Here is a 19,589-nt window from a genome sequence, read left to right as displayed (position 1 = left end):
AAATCAAGGGATTAAAATGTGGAGATGAACTGGTATGCAATCATAACACTATTGTGCTGGGAGGACACAAGAGGGTATATATAATCAAAAGTATAATGGCCTATAACCATACGTATATAATAGCCTATTGTGCTCACATTTTCATTATCGATATCTATCAACGCTGGCGACTTTTTGCCGTAGATGGCACACTTCCATGACACCATAAAATTACACCCGAGTTCGAGATTCGTTTGATAAGTTATGCATAGACATCGTTGGATATATACGAGACCTAGGCCTACATGTAGAAATCATGTGCATATATTGAGGGGTGGGGGGTGTTTTGTTTATTTGTCTGAAATATATACGATGCATGATGATGTAGATGATTTGATTATGAATTAGATTATTCCCGGAAAGCACAACCCATACCTCTTACCTATGTTCCCTCCGCCACCTATATATAACCTCCTCCCTCACCCTCCCCACACTCCATATCGACTCTTCCCTATTATTCCACTCCACTCTTGAGCCCCCCTCTCCCCCTCCTTTCCTTCCCACTTCCAATGCTCTCTCCCCTCTGTTTCTCTTTCTCCCTTACCCTTTCCCCCTCCCCCCCTCACACACACACATACCCTCTTTCCCTGGCGATCTCTTCTATCTCTCTCTCTCTCTCTATTCTCCAATAAATAAATTGAATAAAAGTTAGTTTAAACCAGCTTTCTATGATATTGATCTTCCGTCATGCGACATGCACATAAATAGAGTTGTGTATAATAGTGTTGATATCAATGAAGTCATAATCTGTCAAGTGGCTATTGTAATGTCTGTGGAAATATTTCGATGGTCTATATATTTTCACAGTGAAATCAGCTTAGGCTAATTAAGTAGTCTCAAGTCAATGCTTTCAAACTAAATCAATGCTTTCAAATGTAGACTGCTTTGTTCGACTTCTCTGCTCGTGAATATTGCACTGCGAAATTTAAACATTTCTTTTGTATACTTAGAGTAGGTAACTTCAAATCAAATAATTTTACGATCCACACCACTTATAAGAAACTGAAACCAAAACCGAAACTGACTGACACAAATGTTCGGTTTTAAACAAAAGGTAGAAACAATGAGTTCGATATCTTATGATTCAAGTGGTTAGGCAGGACAATAGGAAACCACATGACCAAAACCAAAACCAAAACTAAAACTATATATTTGAAATGAGGCAATGTTCATGATCTGAAGAAAACACAAAATACTGGTACACAGTTAGTGGCATTTAATCACTAATGACAAATGTACTACAAGTCACAAATCTTAAGCATATGTTAAACAGCTAATGTATATTACCATCATAATATGGGTTATTCCTTCATGTAATTATACACAAGTTTAGGATTAGGGTTAGGATTAGGATTATGGTTAGGGTTAGGATTAGCTTATACAAAAAAATTACATGAAGGATCGACCATAATATGTAAACAGATTGTGATCAAGTGATTATTAACAATTATCAATTAGTCACCACACTTTGGTATAATGTCAATCAACATTGAACCATGTGCTGAAGAATTACATAATTACCCATTGAAGACCGAGACCTATCATTGTTTTCTTAATTTTGAAGTAAAATATGTGTGCATCCTTAGAATAGAAGAGAATCACATCTGCATATCAAATTTCTGTGTTAGTGGTCTACTTTGTTATATATGTGCAGTAAAAAGAATCAATTGTATTATATTCTGTGCATTAGATATGTTTTGTGCTATTGAGCAGAAAGATTGTGCAAACAAACATTTGGAACATGCGTATTATTTAAGCAATCACCTGTTAAACATACTACAAATATACACTTTATATAATCAAGAAATACCGTGGAAAATCTATTAATTTGTTTGTGATATACCTCTGTGCAATAAATTAATTTGCTTTCAGAACAGGGATTACTTTGACTTTCAACAAATTCAGAATGCTCTATAAATTTGACCTTCAAATATTAACCAAGCTTCAGCAGCTAAGTAGTCAAAATATGTGTTACTTTGACCTTATGAATTGAATCCACTCCCAAGTTTAATAAAAAACTTTATAAACATATAATTATAATTTTGTATGGGTGTGTGAGTGGTTGGCCAAGGCTATAAAAATATTTTACAGCAGTCAGCATATTTTATTTTTGGTAGCTATTTTAAAGCATTTGTATTTTTATTTGAAGAATCTTTTCGTTCTCATACATTTTGTTTACAAGCAATATGAAATCAATAAATTCTGTGAAAATCTTTTCATAATATAACCATATCTAATTTTCATGTTACTACAAATCCTGACTCTCAAAATTAAAATACAAAACAAAAATAAAAATATTATATAATAAAGCAGCATTTCACACGTAGGGTTTTTAGGCCACCTACTGGAAACACCCTAAGACACTGGTGTGGAATTAAAGGATACCTGTTTAGCCTAAGACACTGAGTTGGAATTAAAGGATATTTTTTCTCATAAATGTACTAAAAGCAATATCACAGTTACAAAACTACACAAAAATCTATAATCAGAGACTGAATTAAGCAGACTAGTTTGCATCTGACTATCAACTCCCCACAACCTGTAGTAATAGTTAGAGAATAAAGGTATTGTTTTTAGCCGCTGGAGTGCATCTATCATCTCATATAACACGGGCGACATCATTATTTTAAGTAGCCGAGTTGTTTTACGCCAAAAATAATGTGTCGACTGTGTTATATGAGACGATAGATGCACGACAGCGGCTAAAAACAATACCTTTATTCTCATTCTTAAACACTTCAATTCAAGTAAAAATATGATAAGTATTACAAATTTTAATCAAAGTAAATCCTACATTTTGCAAGGAATTATACCTAGGGCTTAAAATCGATCAGTCCCGTTGTTGCTATGCGCCCGATTGGTTCAAATTATGAGTACGTGATCGGCGTCGATGCACACGCGCTGACCCGTGTGATATCGTGTCATATCACCCGGGTAAGAACCAATAAAATTGCAGAAACATTCTCAAGTGTTTAAGAATAGTGCATAAAAACTTAAAAAAGGAAGGTTGATTTGTCTGGTGCCTTCTTCAGAAAAAAGGAATCACAGAAAATGGTGAAAAATGACAGTACTTTTATAAGGCATAAAGCAACATTTCTATAGGCATTGTTGACATGAAAGAAGGTTTCCTAAAACTAAGACCTAACTTTTGAAACGGTTTGTTTTCAGTTTTCAGTTTATCACTGTGTACAGGACTGTCAATTATATCACAACAACTCATAAACAAATACTTCTGAGTTTGATTGACAGGTGACATCAGACGCAAACTAGTCTTTTTAATCCAGTCTTCAGTTACAGATTCTACTGTTGGAAGAGGGTTGTCACATGTTTACACCACACATAATATCAAATATTTTCTTACCATAAATCTACCATCATCCTTTAAATACAGAAGCATGAAATTAGAAGGAAAATGAACAAATGAAAGAAATGAAATTGTGTGGTAAACATGGGAAGATAGAGATACCCAACCTATGTGTAATGTGTACAAAACACATCTTTACACTTGAAGAAATTAATGCTCAATTAATATTACTTATTGTCAGCCTGATACTGCCCCCAAATCACCCCACCAACAAAAAGAGCTGTCTGACTTCTTCTTAACCAGCACTTTTCAGAAAAGCCATTTTATAAAATGAAATAAAAAACAGCAACTTATATATATAATACCTTTTAAAGTCTACTAAAATAGTGATATATTTGTATAAACATGTTAAAATTTGTATCTGACAATGGATTTGAAACATAGACAACCATTCTCTAAATTTATATTCAATCAGTGAGAAGAAATGTATCACTAGAGACCATTTTGGCAGGGGTGGACTGGCTTGTTAAAGCTGCCCAGGCAAATTATTTTGAAGTGACCAGTCCATATTTTGGCCCAGTTTGTGGCTTGCACCACTTCAAAAAATGGTGGACCCATAAATTTTCAAGCTTGTGAAAAACAATATTTTCCTTTCTCTTAACTCAAAGCGGACAGTAAAATTGTTCACATGATATTTTCTTTCCATAAAGATAAGCAAACCTAAAGAGGCTTCTTAGTCTGGTCCCATCAGCACCCAATCGGTTCTCAGCACAAAGCAACCGTTTAAACAAATATGCGTGAATCACTAACCTCAGTGGATGTATGCAAACTGCACATCTCTGGGACATCTAGTGAGTGTACAGGAATGGATTCCAATGACTGCAGCAGAGAATTCATCCTCACATAATTACTGAAGAATGAATTGGGTAAACGGTATTTAACTGTAGTGAGAAAAAAAAATAGATTTGGTTAATATTTATATTTGGAAACATGCATTTATATCAATTAAAAATAGTGGAGTTAACCTATGACTTACATTAATCAGCAACCAAACATAAACATATGTCAAAGAGTTCAGAGGCAAAAACAAATAAATGCCATTTGCAAACTTTTTGAGTTAAGGCCACAAACATCTGCCTTTTAATGTGGGCTTTAACTAACACCACAGAATTAAAACCAGAGAACCAGGACTCGACCGCCATCGTGATACAGGCATGGAGCAAAAATTGGGAGTATTCGGTTTCCCTCTGAATGCGCTCGAGGCATTCGTTGTCATGCAAGCGCGACATGGATGACGGGCGCATTTGAGAGACGCACTAGATGCGACCTGCACGTGAGTAAGTACCAAGACGCTTCAGATGAGATGCAGAATTGTTTTCGTTCGGCTCCGCGCACCGTCGGCAAGGACCCGAAAACCCTCAATTTTCTCCCCATAGCTGACGGCGTGATTGTACGTGGCGGTATAGGGAGTCCCGGTTCTCCTTCTCTAATTCTGTGACTGACACCCAACTTTAAGAGTTCCAGGGCAAATTTTTGAAGATATGATTAAAAGTTGGGTAAAGTGCTTTTTGGACCATCCTGTAGAATGGGGAGCATGCAGTAGGCAGCAGCACCTATGCTAAGTGTCCTTTGCGAAATTTACATGAGCTTAAGTTGGGACTATGTTGACGTGTGAAGTAACATAAACTGAATAATGTTTGCCATATACAAGGAAAGCAGTAATCAACAACTCATGACTGGTTGCTAGCATTGGTAATACATGCATAGCTGCCATATAGCATTTAATACACTTACTTTTTGTAGCTTCAAACTCTCTCTTGACACCATTAGGACCAATCCAGTAGTCAACAACCGATGACAGATTAATCTGGTCACTAGCATTGGTAATATGGCTGCCATATATGATTTCTGTGAGCATGTGACGAAGACCAATCCAAGAGATTCCTTTGAGACCGTCGCTATCACTTGTTGGTGTGTCACGGAATACAACACTTGCAATCTTGATAGCTTCCTGTAAACGGTTCAGACATCCAATAATACTCATCAGGGCTGTATAATATGAACCTTTTCTTTGTTACTAGCCTGTTGGGCCGCTAATTCTAAATTGATTGCAGATTACAAACTTAGCGGTAGATTGATTACTATCAATGATTCAAATTGTTTCCCCCAGATGCCTGGATAATTCTCATTACGTTTTGTTAAATGGAGAGATTTGATCATGTCTCACCTCCTTTTTCAACCAAATCGACAGTAATAATTCTCGTAGTGAAGGATCAACATTTAACCACAAATTGCCTCAGGCAAAATTCACTTCCTGGAAACTAAATACCACACAAGGTCATTTTTATGTAACTCATTGACCCATTTGTGTTATATACTGCCTTTAGCTATAATGACATCCTTGTGATCTGGTCAACTCATTGACAGATACGAATCTCAGGAGGGAATTCAATTGTTGATCAAATCTCACCAGGTAGTGAAACATAATGTGAAATTTTACCTGCTTCATATCTACAATCTCAGAAAAAATTGTTCGAACATTTTAAAGGCCTAATTGGAAAGGGTCCCTCTTCTATCCCAATGTTGGCATGCCCAATATCATATCTTCTTCGAGTGATTGGTGGGGAAATTAAGGGAGGAGCATACAGAAGATGAATATTAATTAATAAGGCAACACTATGACGGTGTTACACAATGGGGGTCTAAAATCAATAACAATTACAATGCATTTAATTACAGTCATTTATCCCATATCTAACACATAAATCTAATGGCAGAGTGACTATCCAAAGTTTAATAAAAATTCAAATAAAACAAAATAAAACAAAACCATTGCTTCAATACATCTGGTTATACCAAGACATCATAGAGATCTCCAGGATAGTGATCACACTCACAACTGATATTGCAAATTCTTACTTCAAACTCATTGTAGCTGAAGTCCATGGTGAGAGGATCATTCCACCCAACTCTAGCAAAGCGCCCTCTTAGGCGAATGACAGCATGTAGCATAGCAAGGTTGTGAAGCACAGGAGGCCACTCAGGGCGAGAGCTCTGCTTTAGTGTTTCTGTATCCAGCATGGAGAGTGATCGGATCAAGCTGTCTTTCATTACCTATGAGGAAACAACAAATGTCACATGAAATCATTTTTATTTATTATATCAATGTAAACTCTGGGAATGTACTAATGTATCAGTTACTTTGTATAATTAGCTCAATTTGGTCATGAAATTCTCAAAAGCACTCATAAAACAGGACAGTATCATCTTTTTTGCAAACGATAATATTATATTTTAGCATGTTTGTTTGTATACCATTTCATTGTGCTTCATTTCCAAATATCACTGGCTTGTCTAAACTATAATTTAAAAAAAATACTGGAGCATGAATTTGCTTCTTACCTTGTATTTTCAACATAAAATTGTTGTTTGTTGTTTTTCCCAGTGAATTTACAGAATTAATAATGTACACCTAGCAAAAAATAACTACTCAGTTTTATAAGCCATCATTATATTGAGGTCATGTCTTCCATTGGGGGTTGAGAATTTCAACTAGAAGAGCCCTTTATGAAGTGACAAATTCATGTCTAATTTAAGAAAATAACATTTGCATAGTATTTTTGTGGGGGACTGAGAGTACACCAGACATATCGAATTGCATTCTGAATATGAGGACTTTCCTTCTGATATTTTTTAAAATTTTAAGACAAATTATTAAAATTTGATATTTTTAAAATTTTTGATATTTTTACAGTCCTCGTAGTTAACTTTATAAATCTAATGATATGTTCTTAAAGTGTACTGTATGTAGCTGGGATGAAAAGCCAACAATCAATTTGAAAATTTTGACCTTTCATATTGAAGAAATACATTTTTTCCCCAAAAGACCTAATTTTGTTTTTGTTTTTGGGGAAAAAATCCATACTTTCAAAATGAAAGGTCAAAATTTTCAATTCATCGTTGGTTTTTCATCCCCGCTAATTAGATTTATAAAGTTTACTTTGAGGACTGTTAAATATCAAATCAAAAATATAATTTTTTAATCATTTGCCATAAAATGTGTATTATATCGCAAAAAAAAAAAAAAAAAATCAAAATTATTTGATATCAGAAGGACATTCTACGTATTCAGAATGCAATTCAATATGTCTGATGTGCTCTCATGTCCCACCAAAAATACTGTCCAAATGTTGCTACCACAGCCCTTAAAGTGAAAGCCCCACTTTTGGTTCAAGATCCCTGGGGAATTAGTCAAGGTTAAAATTTATCCATGTAAATTCTGTTCTGTCTGTCATCAAAGTAACAGGTGTATTGTCAGTTCTTCTGTGGAGAAATGGCCTAAGCGGGCTTCCTGTTTAAGGCATATTTTTAAAATCATCAAATTTTAATCTCTTACCCTTGGTGAATCTACCACTGCTCTAACTGTATATTGTAGCAGCCTAGTGGGTATGGTATCCCTCATTTCTGCTGAGATCCACAACCTGAAGTTAGATTCTGCCAGCTGTTTGGAATCACCATCATGAATTAATGACTCTAAGGCATTCAGCAGATGGGGTGCATTGTGCCCACTCTTCAGTAACACCCATTGACCCTGAAATATACAATATAACACTATCACATTTGAGTTCATCAACAAAGAAAATACTTATTACTACGTTTCAGAATCTACTCCCCATTTCAGAAAAATACAGCACTAATTTTTTGAATTAAAAAAATATTATCAAGTTCTGCCAAATGAAACATAGCTCAATCCTAATCATTCATGTAGTCCTAACTGGAGAATGGAGATAAAAGAAAAAGTTCACTATTTTACTAATTTTTCGGGAAAAAAAGCCAAAAACATGCATTTTCGGCATGTTTTCTGACAATTGAGTCACAAAAATCACAGACTTGGAACAAGTCTAAGCATTCGAAATCCTGAGTATATGCCGATATTTTGCTCTAATTTTCACTTTTTTGTATAATTAAATGGTTGGTTATAAGAATGAAACATGTCTTTTCCCAAATTTAGAATGCATAAACGGAAATTAGACTTTGTACAAGTCTTTGGGCTTGATTGTTACTACATACGAAAAACACCCTAAAAACGCATGTTTTTTGCTCTTATTTCCAAAAATTGGCTAAATATTAGAATTTGACTTTTATTGCTAGTTAGGACTAACTAAAGGATTAGGATTTAGCTATGTTTCATTTGGCAAAACAGGATAATATTTTTTTTTTTCTTATAAATTAGTTCTGTATTTTTCTGGAATAGGGAGTAACACACATCAATAGATGTTGAAATCAATTACCAAACACACACACAACGAGGTGTTAGTTAGAGACCTGTCCACTCGTCTTTTGGACAGCCAGATAGACAGGTGCAAAAATCCTCAACCCATCTTACGGAGGGACAGAAAATCCCCAATGACTATGAGATAAATGTATCACAAAAGTACAAACCTCTATACATGTATATTATGATTTTAACTCATTGCACTATGTGCAATATCCTCCCAAACCCTTGCAAAAAAACTCATACAAATGATATGCAAATATCCGATTTTCCATGATGCGTTGTGATATATAATAGTTATCTCATTACAAATATTGCATCAGTATATTAATGAGTGAAGTCATCATCATGCATAATAATCAACTGAAGAAGGGTAGGCTATGTTGTTTCGCTGAAGACAGGTATGGCCCCAGGGATTGACATGACATGTTTCATGACAAAAACAAAACTTGTCTGCCAAAAAGGAACAATTATGCATTAAAATATTTATTATTCAGTAAAATATGGGTTTTCACATAAACTTTGCATTGTTCACCTTAATGGAGAGAAAAACATCAGACTTCTGCATGGAATAGATACATCCATGATATAGGTGCCGAATTAGGCATACTTGATTTCCTTCAAATCATGCTTGTGATCAATTGATATTGGACCCAAAAATTGGACGGTCAGTTTTTGGATAACACCTTGACACACACACACTGCCCACCACCTTACTTACCTCTTGCATAGCAGTTTGCATAGTCTTGCGTGCCCTTCGTTCCTCATTAGGCCCAGCATTACTCAACTGTACCACCACTGTCTGTGCCTGTTTCTTATTATCACCCTCACACACACACACACACATTGCCCACCACCTTACTTACCTCTTGCATAGCAGTTTGCATAGTCTTGCGTGCCCTTCGTTCCTCATTAGGCCCAGCATTACTCAACTGTACCACCACTGTCTGTGCCTGTTTCTTATTATCACCCTCACACACACACACTGCCCACCACCTTACTTACCTCTTGCATAGCAGTTTGCATAGTCTTGCGTGCCCTTCGTTCCTCATTAGGCCCAGCATTACTCAACTGTACCACCACTGTCTGTGCCTGTTTCTTATTATCACTCCCTCACACACACACACTGCCCACCACCTTACTTACCTCTTGCATAGCAGTTTGCATAGTCTTGCGTGTGTGCCTTCTGTTCCTCATTAGGCCCAGCATTACTCAACTGTACCACCACTGTCTGTGCCTGTTTCTTATTATCACCCTCACACACACACACTGCCCACCACCTTACTTACCTCTTGCATAGCAGTTTGCATAGTCTTGCGTGTCCTTCGTTCCTCATTAGGCCCAGCATTACTCAACTGTACCACCACTGTCTGTGCCTGTTTCTTATTATCACCCTCACCCCCACACACTGCCCACCACCTTACTCACCTCTTGCATAGCAGTTTGCATAGTCTTGCGTGCCCTTCGTTCCTCATTAGGCCCAGCATTACTCAACTGTACCACCACTGTCTGTGCCTGTTTCTTATTATCACCCTCACACACACTGCCCACCACCTTACTGACCTCTTGCATAGCAGTTTGCATAGTCTTGCGTGCCCTTCGTTCCTCATTAGGCCCAGCATTACTCAACTGTACCACCACTGTCTGTGCCTGTTTCTTATTATCACCCTCACACACACACACACTGCCCACCACCTTACTTACCTCTTGCATAGCAGTTTGCATAGTCTTGCGTGCCCTTCGTTCCTCATTAGGCCCAGCATTACTCAACTGTACCACCACTGTCTGTGCCTGTTTCTTATTATCACCCTCACACACACACACTGCCCACCACCTTACTCACCTCTTGCATAGCAGTTTGCATAGTCTTGTGTGCCCTTCGTTCCTCATTAGGCCCAGCATTACTCAACTGTACCACCACTGTCTGTGCCTGTTTCTTATTATCACCCTCACACACTGCCCACCACCTTACTTACCTCTTGCATAGCAGTTTGCATAGTCTTGCGTGCCCTTCGTTCCTCATTAGGCCCAGCATTACTCAACTGTACCACCACTGTCTGTGCCTGTTTCTTATTATCACCCTCACACACACACACTGCCCACCACCTTACTTACCTCTTGCATAGCAGTTTGCATAGTCTTGCGTGCCCTTCGTTCCTCATTAGGCCCAGCATTACTCAACTGTACCACCACTGTCTGTGCCTGTTTCTTATTATCACCCTCACACACACTGCCCATCACCTTACTTACCTCTTGCATAGCAGTTTGCATAGTCTTGTGTGCCCTTCGTTCCTCATTAGGCCCAGCATTACTCAACTGTACCACCACTGTCTGTGCCTGTTTCTTATTATCACCCTCACACACACTGCCCATCACCTTACTTACCTCTTGCATAGCAGTTTGCATAGCAGTTTGCATAGTCTTGCGTGCCCTTCGTTCCTCATTAGGCCCAGCATTACTCAACTGTACCACCACTGTCTGTGCCTGTTTCTTATTATCACCCTCACACACACTGCCCACCACCTTACTTACCTCTTGCATAGCAGTTTGCATAGTCTTGCGTGCCCTTCGTTCCTCATTAGGCCCAGCATTACTCAACTGTACCACCACTGTCTGTGCCTGTTTCTTATTATCACCCTCACACACACTGCCCACCACCTTACTTACCTCTTGCATAGCAGTTTGCATAGTCTTGCGTGCCCTTCGTTCCTCATTAGGCCCAGCATTACTCAACTGTACCACCACTGTCTGTGCCTGTTTCTTATTATCACCCTCACACACACACACTGCCCATCACCTTACTTACCTCTTGCATAGCAGTTTGCATAGTCTTGCGTGCCCTTCGTTCCTCATTAGGCCCAGCATTACTCAACTGTACCACCACTGTCTGTGCCTGTTTCTTATTATCACCCTCACACACACTGCCCACCACCTTACTCACCTCTTGCATAGCAGTTTGCATAGTCTTGCGTGCCCTTCGTTCCTCATTAGGCCCAGCATTACTCAACTGTACCACCACTGTCTGTGCCTGTTTCTTATTAGCAAACTCATTGAACATCTTCTCAGCCATATTGCCTTCTGATGTATACATGAGAAGTATGGGTGTGAAGGGGTCACTCTGTCTCAATACTCCTGGCAAATCAAGGGCTGTTTCACCGATGTACCTGGAGGGAAAAAAATCAAAATTACTCTTGTAAAATTTGTCTAAACCTTTTTTTGTAATTTTTCTTTCACTAACATGAAAAGCCTGCTAGGAAAAAATATTTTACGAAATGTAAAATGGTACCATTGTAACCAAACGCAATGAGTGACGCTATAAATTGGTCCAGATGTGTAAAACAAATAAGGCTATCACATACCATTTCACATTTTTAGATTTCATAAAAAAAGGCATTTCCATTTATTTCAAAAAGCATTATGGAAAGTTGTAGATTCTATATTTGGCAATATGCTTTTTCCCTGCTCAATCAAAGCTAATTTGTGACTCCAAATATTATACGTAGTTAATTTAAAAATAAGGTGATTTTTTTATTCAAGTTTACAAATCAAAATTAAAATACCTGTAAAATTCAGCTGCCTTGAGATATCTTGTCCAATGACTAATTCATGGATAACATTTTAAAGCCAATATTAAAACTACAATGTTGAGTTTAATGGCTTAAGAAAATATTACAATGATCAAAGTCAAGGTTTTAGAAGATACAAAGAAATTAAACTAGGATTAGTAAGATCACAATTTTGCCATATATTTGGATATGAATTTCTTGGCAGAAGCATAAAATCAAATGATAATAAGCATATTAAAGCATGGGCAATTACACAGGTTTGTCATGCAGCACTTCTTGCTCATTATTACCACAATGTATTATATTATGTTTGCCCATAGAAATATAATAGTTACACTATTTTCCAACAAATCTACACCATTTTTCACTTGCTGATGCAGCTTGAGGCAGCTGTTTCGTTCATGTATTTATGTGGCATGTTTAATTGTGTGTGTGTACACCAATGCTTTGAGCGAACGCTAGCCATTTGAGGCTGTGCCCAATAAAATGTGCACTGATGTCACTGTCACATCAAGGTGAACTAGAAACGTCGCGGTTTTCGACGCAAGGCGTCGAATGGGATGCCTCCACCATGGGGCGATTTAAATGTATACAAATCCATTTTTAGTAATTTGACCTCAGATGACCCCTGGGTGACCCCAGATGACTCCAAAATGACATGCCAAAATTTTGGCTCTAAATGTTGACTGTACCCACCAAGTTTCATGCCCATACGACCAATTTTATTAATTTGACCTTAGATGACCCCTGGGTGACCCCAAAATGACCTTCCAAAATTTGGCTCTAAATGTTGACTGTACCTACCAAGTTTCATACCCATATGACCAATTTTATTAATTTGACCTTAGATGACCCCGGATGACCCCAAAATGACCTTCCAAAAAATTGACTCTAAATGTTGATTGTACCCACCAAGTTTCATGCCCATAGACAATATTTAGTAATTTGACCTTAGATGACCCCTGGGTGATCCCGGATGACCCCGAAATGACCTTCCAAAAATTTGGCTCTAAATGTTGACTGTACCCGCCAAGTTTCATGCCCATACGACAGTTTTTAGTAATTTGACCTCAAATGACCTTTGATCTCAGTATATGACCTTGAATCCCACCCAAAAAAAAGGAGCCAGAGTTTTTGACCATGACCCACCTATCCTGAAAATTTGAAGTCAATCCGCCCATCCATGCCCGAGATACAGCATCCGGACGGACGAACGGAAGCTCGGACATTGCAAAATTTGACCTCAAATGACCTTTGACCTCAGTATATGACCTTGAACCCACCCCCAAAAAAAGTAGCCAGAGTTTTTGACCATGACCCATGACGGAAGCTCGGACATTGCAAAAACAGTATGCCTCACGGTGGAGGCATAAAAATGGCACAGTCTACCTCCTGTCTAAGGGAGTGTTCAGAAATTCTTTGGTGGGGGGGGCTGGAAAATATTTTTTTTCATGTCGAAAATTTTTTTAACCCCCCTCTTCGTGAACCCAAAACTTTTTTGACCTCCCCTCTTAATGGACCTAAAACTTTTTTGCCCCCCCCCTCATATAGGTTCAAAACTATTTTGACCCCCCCCCCATCATAATGTACCAATCTATTAATTCAATTCTACTACCATTCAAATGGCATTAATGATACTAAAATTTGTATTCAAGTGCAATGAAATTGTACGCATGTCATTGATATAAAATATGTGGAATTGTGGAAATGTTTTAAAGTAGCACACTAAATTTTTTTTCCATTTGGAAGCTAAACGAATGAAATTTGATGTAAAAGTGGATTACATGCGCGCGAAGCGTGCCAAAATTTGTACTTTGGGGGCTAAAATGGCCAAATATGAGCTTAATTTGGTGAGAAACACACATACATCAGGCGTCAACATAGGGGGATTGATTGAATGTGCCATCCCCCGGGATCTACGCCTATGTTTACTGGGACTTTTTGTTGCGGCGAAGCGCACAAAAACAAGACTATTTTAGCCCAAAATACAGGGGCGTAGCCAATTTCTTGGTCGGGGGTGAATAAAATTTCGGGGGCACAGACGAGAAAATAAATTGCAGTTGCAAATACATAATTATACCGGTTTTGTTTTTTAGAGAGACTGTACATGTATTTGAGCTTCAAAAAAGGCTTTATTGGGACAAAACCCGTGCAAAGATTGTGTATTTTGCCCATGATAGGATGAAAATGCCTTTATTGTGACAATGTGCGCACACAGCGTGCAAACATTTTGTATTTTACACTATTTTGGCCCATGATCAGGTTGAATTTATATGGAAAAGGGTCTTCTTGCTCCTTTTCTTTGCCCTCCAGATTTTCTCTTTCATTTTTTGTCAGAGGGGCACTTTTCTCTTTCATTTTTTGTCGTCCCATCCCCCCTGTCTACACTACTGCCGAAATGGTGTGTTTTGCTAAAATTGATGGGCCAGTTTATGTGATCGCTGAAGCTAAAATTTTGCAATTTTACCCTATTTGGGCCCAAAACATGGTGCTTTTCGATGTGCTACAAAAAGTTGCACATGGCAATTATTGCTTTATTTTTTCTTCTTTAAGGATTTTTAGGGGATGTCCACCATGGAAAAAATTAGGGGGGAGGACGTGTACCCCGGTTCTCCAAGCTTCCTCCGCCTATAATTGTAATGCAACATGATTTAGTTGTATATATCAGTGATAATAAATGAATAATCTGTACTACATGAAACATTATTGTAAAAATTGTCAAAAGTAAAGAAGAGCAAAGATATTGCAGCTTTTAGTGATCTAAAGAGCTGACCAGAAGGAACTGACACAAACCTCAAAATTAATGTACTTTTGTTCTGGTTTAACATGGGAACATTTGCCCGCGCAGCGCGCAATTTTTTTTTACACCCCCCCACGTGTCAAAAAACTTTTTAACCCCCCTGTTCATACACCCAAAACTTTTTTAACCCCCCCCCCTATTCAGAACTCCTAAAATTTTTGACCCCCCTACATATTTTCCAGTCCCCCCCACCAGAGTATTTCTGAACACTCCCTAATGGGCTATTCCAGTTGAAATCCATACAACCCCTATGGAAGACATGACCTGAATCTCCCACACAGGGACTGTGGGTAAATTCAAATGGGTTACCTGAATGGGTAATTCCATTTGAAATCTACACACCCTGTGTGAGAGATTAAGGTTATATCTTCCATAAGGATTTCAACTGGAATAGTCCAATGTAAGGTAATACTTACTTTTTACCCAAGACTGAAGCCACAAAAACACTACCAGCCTGCGTTATCCTATCTGGCCTAAATGCACGCACCACCATCAACCTCTGTATGGGTGTACACGTCTCATGCATCTTCTCTGGCAAGGGGGCGCTTTCTGGGGCGTCATGTTCCATACTTGTACGCCATTGGGTCTCTCTGCCATCCTTCGGCATTCGTTCAAACATGTCCTGGAACCATTCGTAGTGAATGGCTAATGTCTGTAAGAAAGCATGCAAACAATAAGTAGATTAGTAATTATGTGATGTGTAAAATATGAACTCACCGTAGTTTCAGAGTTAACCTCTAAATGACCTTTGACCTCATACACACATACATACCTACAAGCAGACAGACGGTGCTCATTTCATAGTCCCCCATCTCAAACTCCTTCCACAGGGACACAAAAATTGAATCTCAAGAAAAAAATAAAATGTCTGCCTTTACTCTTCTGTTATATGGATCTCCAATTCAGTAATATGCTCACATGATTGAGAGCCAATGACACAACAATGGTTCAAGACACTTTAATTTTTTCCCCACTAGAATAAACTTTGATTTGCTTGATTCGTCCAAAATGCTAAGCACTGAATACAAATAACACAAAGCACAATTATTTAAGAACCAACACTATGGCTCAGCTGGATTGAGGGCTCGCATTATTACCGTACCTGTAAGTTATGAAACTGTTCATCTAGCATCCAATCAAATGGCTTCTTAAGTTGAGTGACCCTGTGGTCTGATCCTACATTGAGCCCAAGTGCTGCCATGATGTTGCAACCAAGTTGTGGTGAGATGACAAACTCTCGTTCTCCAGGACCCACGTTGCCAATGGAGTCTTCAATCTACCAAATAAAAGCAAAATACATTATGATAGGATTAGGATATCAACCCTTGTGCTGGGAACACATCTGGCTCAAATAGGCAAATCTGTCATGCTTTTGGTATAAATATGGGGGCTCTAAAACTCCAAAGCCACCCTTGGGCATGCATCTGATACTCCTGAGAATTAAGGGCACACTTTAGATAAACAGGTTAGGGTAGTGTTAGGATTATAGTTGCAGTAGTCACCACTGTAAAGCTGCTTCCTCAAATTTGTGTCAACTCAAATGCTAGTAAAGATGCATTAACAGCTATTCATACACTCTAAAATAGCAAGAAGCAATCAGAGCAAATGTTAGAAAAATGCGAACCATTCATTAATGCATGGGCGTGTACTACCCGCAGTATTTTTAGACATTTATTTTTCTTGCAGGATGATGCATTTATATATATATTATTTGCTTATAGTTTCCAACATTTTTAGTGACAATTTTGTTATAAAAATGGAAAAAATATCATGAGAATTTTTCTGATGTATGAAATAGTTTTTATTAATTTGACCTTAGATGACCCCGGATGACCCCAAAATGACCTTCCAAAAAATTGACTCTAAATAATGCACTTGTACTCAGATGTTCACAGTAAGTTGGAACTTCTCATGTCTATGCAATGGTCATGTACCACTTGATCTCCAAAAATTTTTACAATGCCATGCAAATCCTTACCTCCATGGCTAATAGTATGGCATATATGGGTCTGTCTCTCTCTAGCAGAGATCTGACAGTAGCCTGGAACGCTGTGTACGTCAGTCTGTCAACAACAGCTTTCACGGCAGACCTACAATGAAAACACAATCACATATTTAAGATCTTGATCAATCTCCCTCCCTCCCTCTTTGTCAAAAGGTTTCCATAAAATTATTTTATCAGATTTGAACTATGATAATAAATTGGAACATCAGAACACTTGTCATTTGCGCTGTATGTACATGCATGAAAACAACTTAAAATTATTTGGTCAAAAATAGTCATATTTTTGCTATATATAATGCATATGTTTTTGCAGTATAAAAAAATGTTGCTGCCTTATCCTTTACATCCAAAGAATGTTGTAAAAAATGATTCAGCTGCGCCTCACCCATAATTTACATTTTTACTAGCTCAGACACATTATTTGGGTGTAAGGGGATATGGCATTATCCTTTATTTCTTAACCCCATGAGAACTACCTGCCGATTGGCCAAAAAGAAGTTTTCATTATCAATTGGCCCAATCAGCAACATTGTTAGAATAATTTCACCACGCCAAAAAATTGGGGTGAATTATTTGCAAAGCTCCATTCTGATTGGTGATTAAAGTGAAAAAAAAATTGGCCAATCAGAGGCAATGTTAGATCCGCAGGTAGTGCTCAGGGGTTTAAATATAATATTAGAATGGAAGTCAAAGTTGTACGTCTTATTTGGCGTTGAGATGATAAGTTTATAAAATATTGCAGTAGAATTAATTGTTCTCAGTTACTAACTGATATTGACTATTCATATGGACTATAATTATAAGTAATACGTACTGATGTTGTAATAATAATAATAATAATAATAATAATAATAATAAAATGGCATTTATCCACGCTTTCTGAATACTCAGATTACTCAGATGTTGTAGTATGTGATGTAGCAGTAGAATCTTAATCTAGATACACATCAAGAAAGTTTCCTTTTTCAACTGGAATATGTGTAGAACTACCAATGAGAAGGTGAAAGCATGCAGTGTCATAATGAGGAAGTGAAAGCATGCAGTCACTAGGATCAACAACATGTTCATCTATCAGGGCACAGTTCTTTAACCCCAATACATTTGTACATTCATTGAATGACCTTAGAAAATTTGGATACAAAAACTCATACTCTGCAACTTGAGGTCAAATTTTGCACTATGAGTGTATATTGAGGTTATTGAACTATGCCATTGGGATGAGGCCATTGTAGTCCATAGTGAGTGGTCATATCTACCTAATGAAAAATGAAAGCATGCAGTGGTCATATGCAAATTATAGGAAGAATACACACTTTATATGATGATAAGATGTGGGGATATGAGTTATATGTGCCATACTTGTTTCCTTTTGTTTTGTTTCTTTAGGGCACTTTGTCAAAAACTTGTAGAAAGCTGCGTAAAGTGCAAGTTATCCTCTTTGAAAATCAAGAAATTCATTTTTGTGTGTGTTTTATTTTAAACAAAAAGGTGAAAATAAAACTCAAAATTCCTACTTGATTTCAAGTTTCTGTTTTTTTGTGTGCAAATCTTGGATACTAACAATGTCATCGTTTGCTGGTCTAAGTAGATGTGTGTGTGGAGGGAGGGTGTATGTGTGTGTGTCTAAAGATGTGCATTTGTGCCACAAAATAACAACAACAAAACCCAGTACAATATATGTGGATGTGAGCAAATTTGTACAAATGTGAAGCAACACTCAATGGAACACTTAAAATACTGTGGGTACATCAAACATAGGCAAGTCAGTCCATCTCTATCTGGCATGCTGTCTAAAATGTATTCCACCATATATATTGAAATATTGATGATGAATTCAAATTTGATAGATTAACATAAGAGAAAAGACTTACGATAAGAAAATTCATTAAAAAATTCAATGTAAAATTTTATAAACATAAAATAAGATTTCAATGGATTTGAATACAACCTTTGTGTTTTGTATGCAAAATCTCCTCCAAGAGTAACACATTTCAGCGGACAAGTAATACTACAGTCAGTCTACTCTGAAGTACAAAGTACCGACGCGGACATACACATTGTGCCGACTTTGAAGGCACGCATACCTGCAGCAGAGACGCAGCACTGCGCACTGTTAACGCGCTGTATACGCGCGCGTTGTCACTTTGTACTTTAGAGTGGACAAACTGTATCAATATTAGACAAAGTTAGTCAGATTACATGAATATGATAACTACATACATTAGTGTCTACTGTGAGTGCTAGATACAAGTTTAAAATGAAGGGGGAAACATGTAATCATTTTCATAGTAGATCATTATCATGCAGCAAAAAAAACCTTTGGACAAAGTAGTTTTAAGTCACGGGCATTCAACTCTACCACTCAAAAGTAAATACACTCATTTAGTTTTTGTTTTTTAATCAAGTTTCTGAATGCCTGATAATCAAAACATACTTTATTCAAAGTTATACAAATTAGGTTCTCAAACATTTCCAATTGAAGCTTTTCAATATAATGTGACACAATCTGCTCTGAGGGGGGGGAACAAAGGAGGCATTTTTGACAATTGCGTTACTATTTTTAACATAAGCAATTATTTAAACAATATAAAAAATAAGTA

At 37.4% G+C, this 19,589-nt stretch overlaps 1 protein-coding gene across 1 annotated transcript in view; it reads right to left on the bottom strand.

The window, feature by feature from the left end:
* Positions 1–19,589, bottom strand: part of LOC140157398 (dynein axonemal heavy chain 5-like) — a 120,149-nt gene that overhangs the window by 9,429 nt on the left and 91,131 nt on the right. Inside the window, exons 59-67 of the mRNA XM_072180580.1 lie at positions 16,963–17,074; positions 16,087–16,260; positions 15,401–15,636; positions 11,560–11,782; positions 7,740–7,934; positions 6,263–6,457; positions 5,138–5,354; positions 4,154–4,284; positions 3,401–3,418 (exon numbers count right to left, since the gene is read on the bottom strand). Coding sequence (XP_072036681.1) covers positions 3,401–3,418; positions 4,154–4,284; positions 5,138–5,354; positions 6,263–6,457; positions 7,740–7,934; positions 11,560–11,782; positions 15,401–15,636; positions 16,087–16,260; positions 16,963–17,074 — 1,501 coding nt within the window. The remainder of the gene's footprint in view (positions 1–3,400; positions 3,419–4,153; positions 4,285–5,137; positions 5,355–6,262; positions 6,458–7,739; positions 7,935–11,559; positions 11,783–15,400; positions 15,637–16,086; positions 16,261–16,962; positions 17,075–19,589) is intronic.

Source organism: Amphiura filiformis, chromosome 7, assembly GCF_039555335.1.
Source record: "Amphiura filiformis chromosome 7, Afil_fr2py, whole genome shotgun sequence".
Classification (NCBI taxonomy): Eukaryota; Metazoa; Echinodermata; class Ophiuroidea; order Amphilepidida; family Amphiuridae; genus Amphiura; species Amphiura filiformis.
Note: the sequence above shows the minus strand (reverse complement) of the source record. Positions and strands in the feature narration are given on the sequence as shown.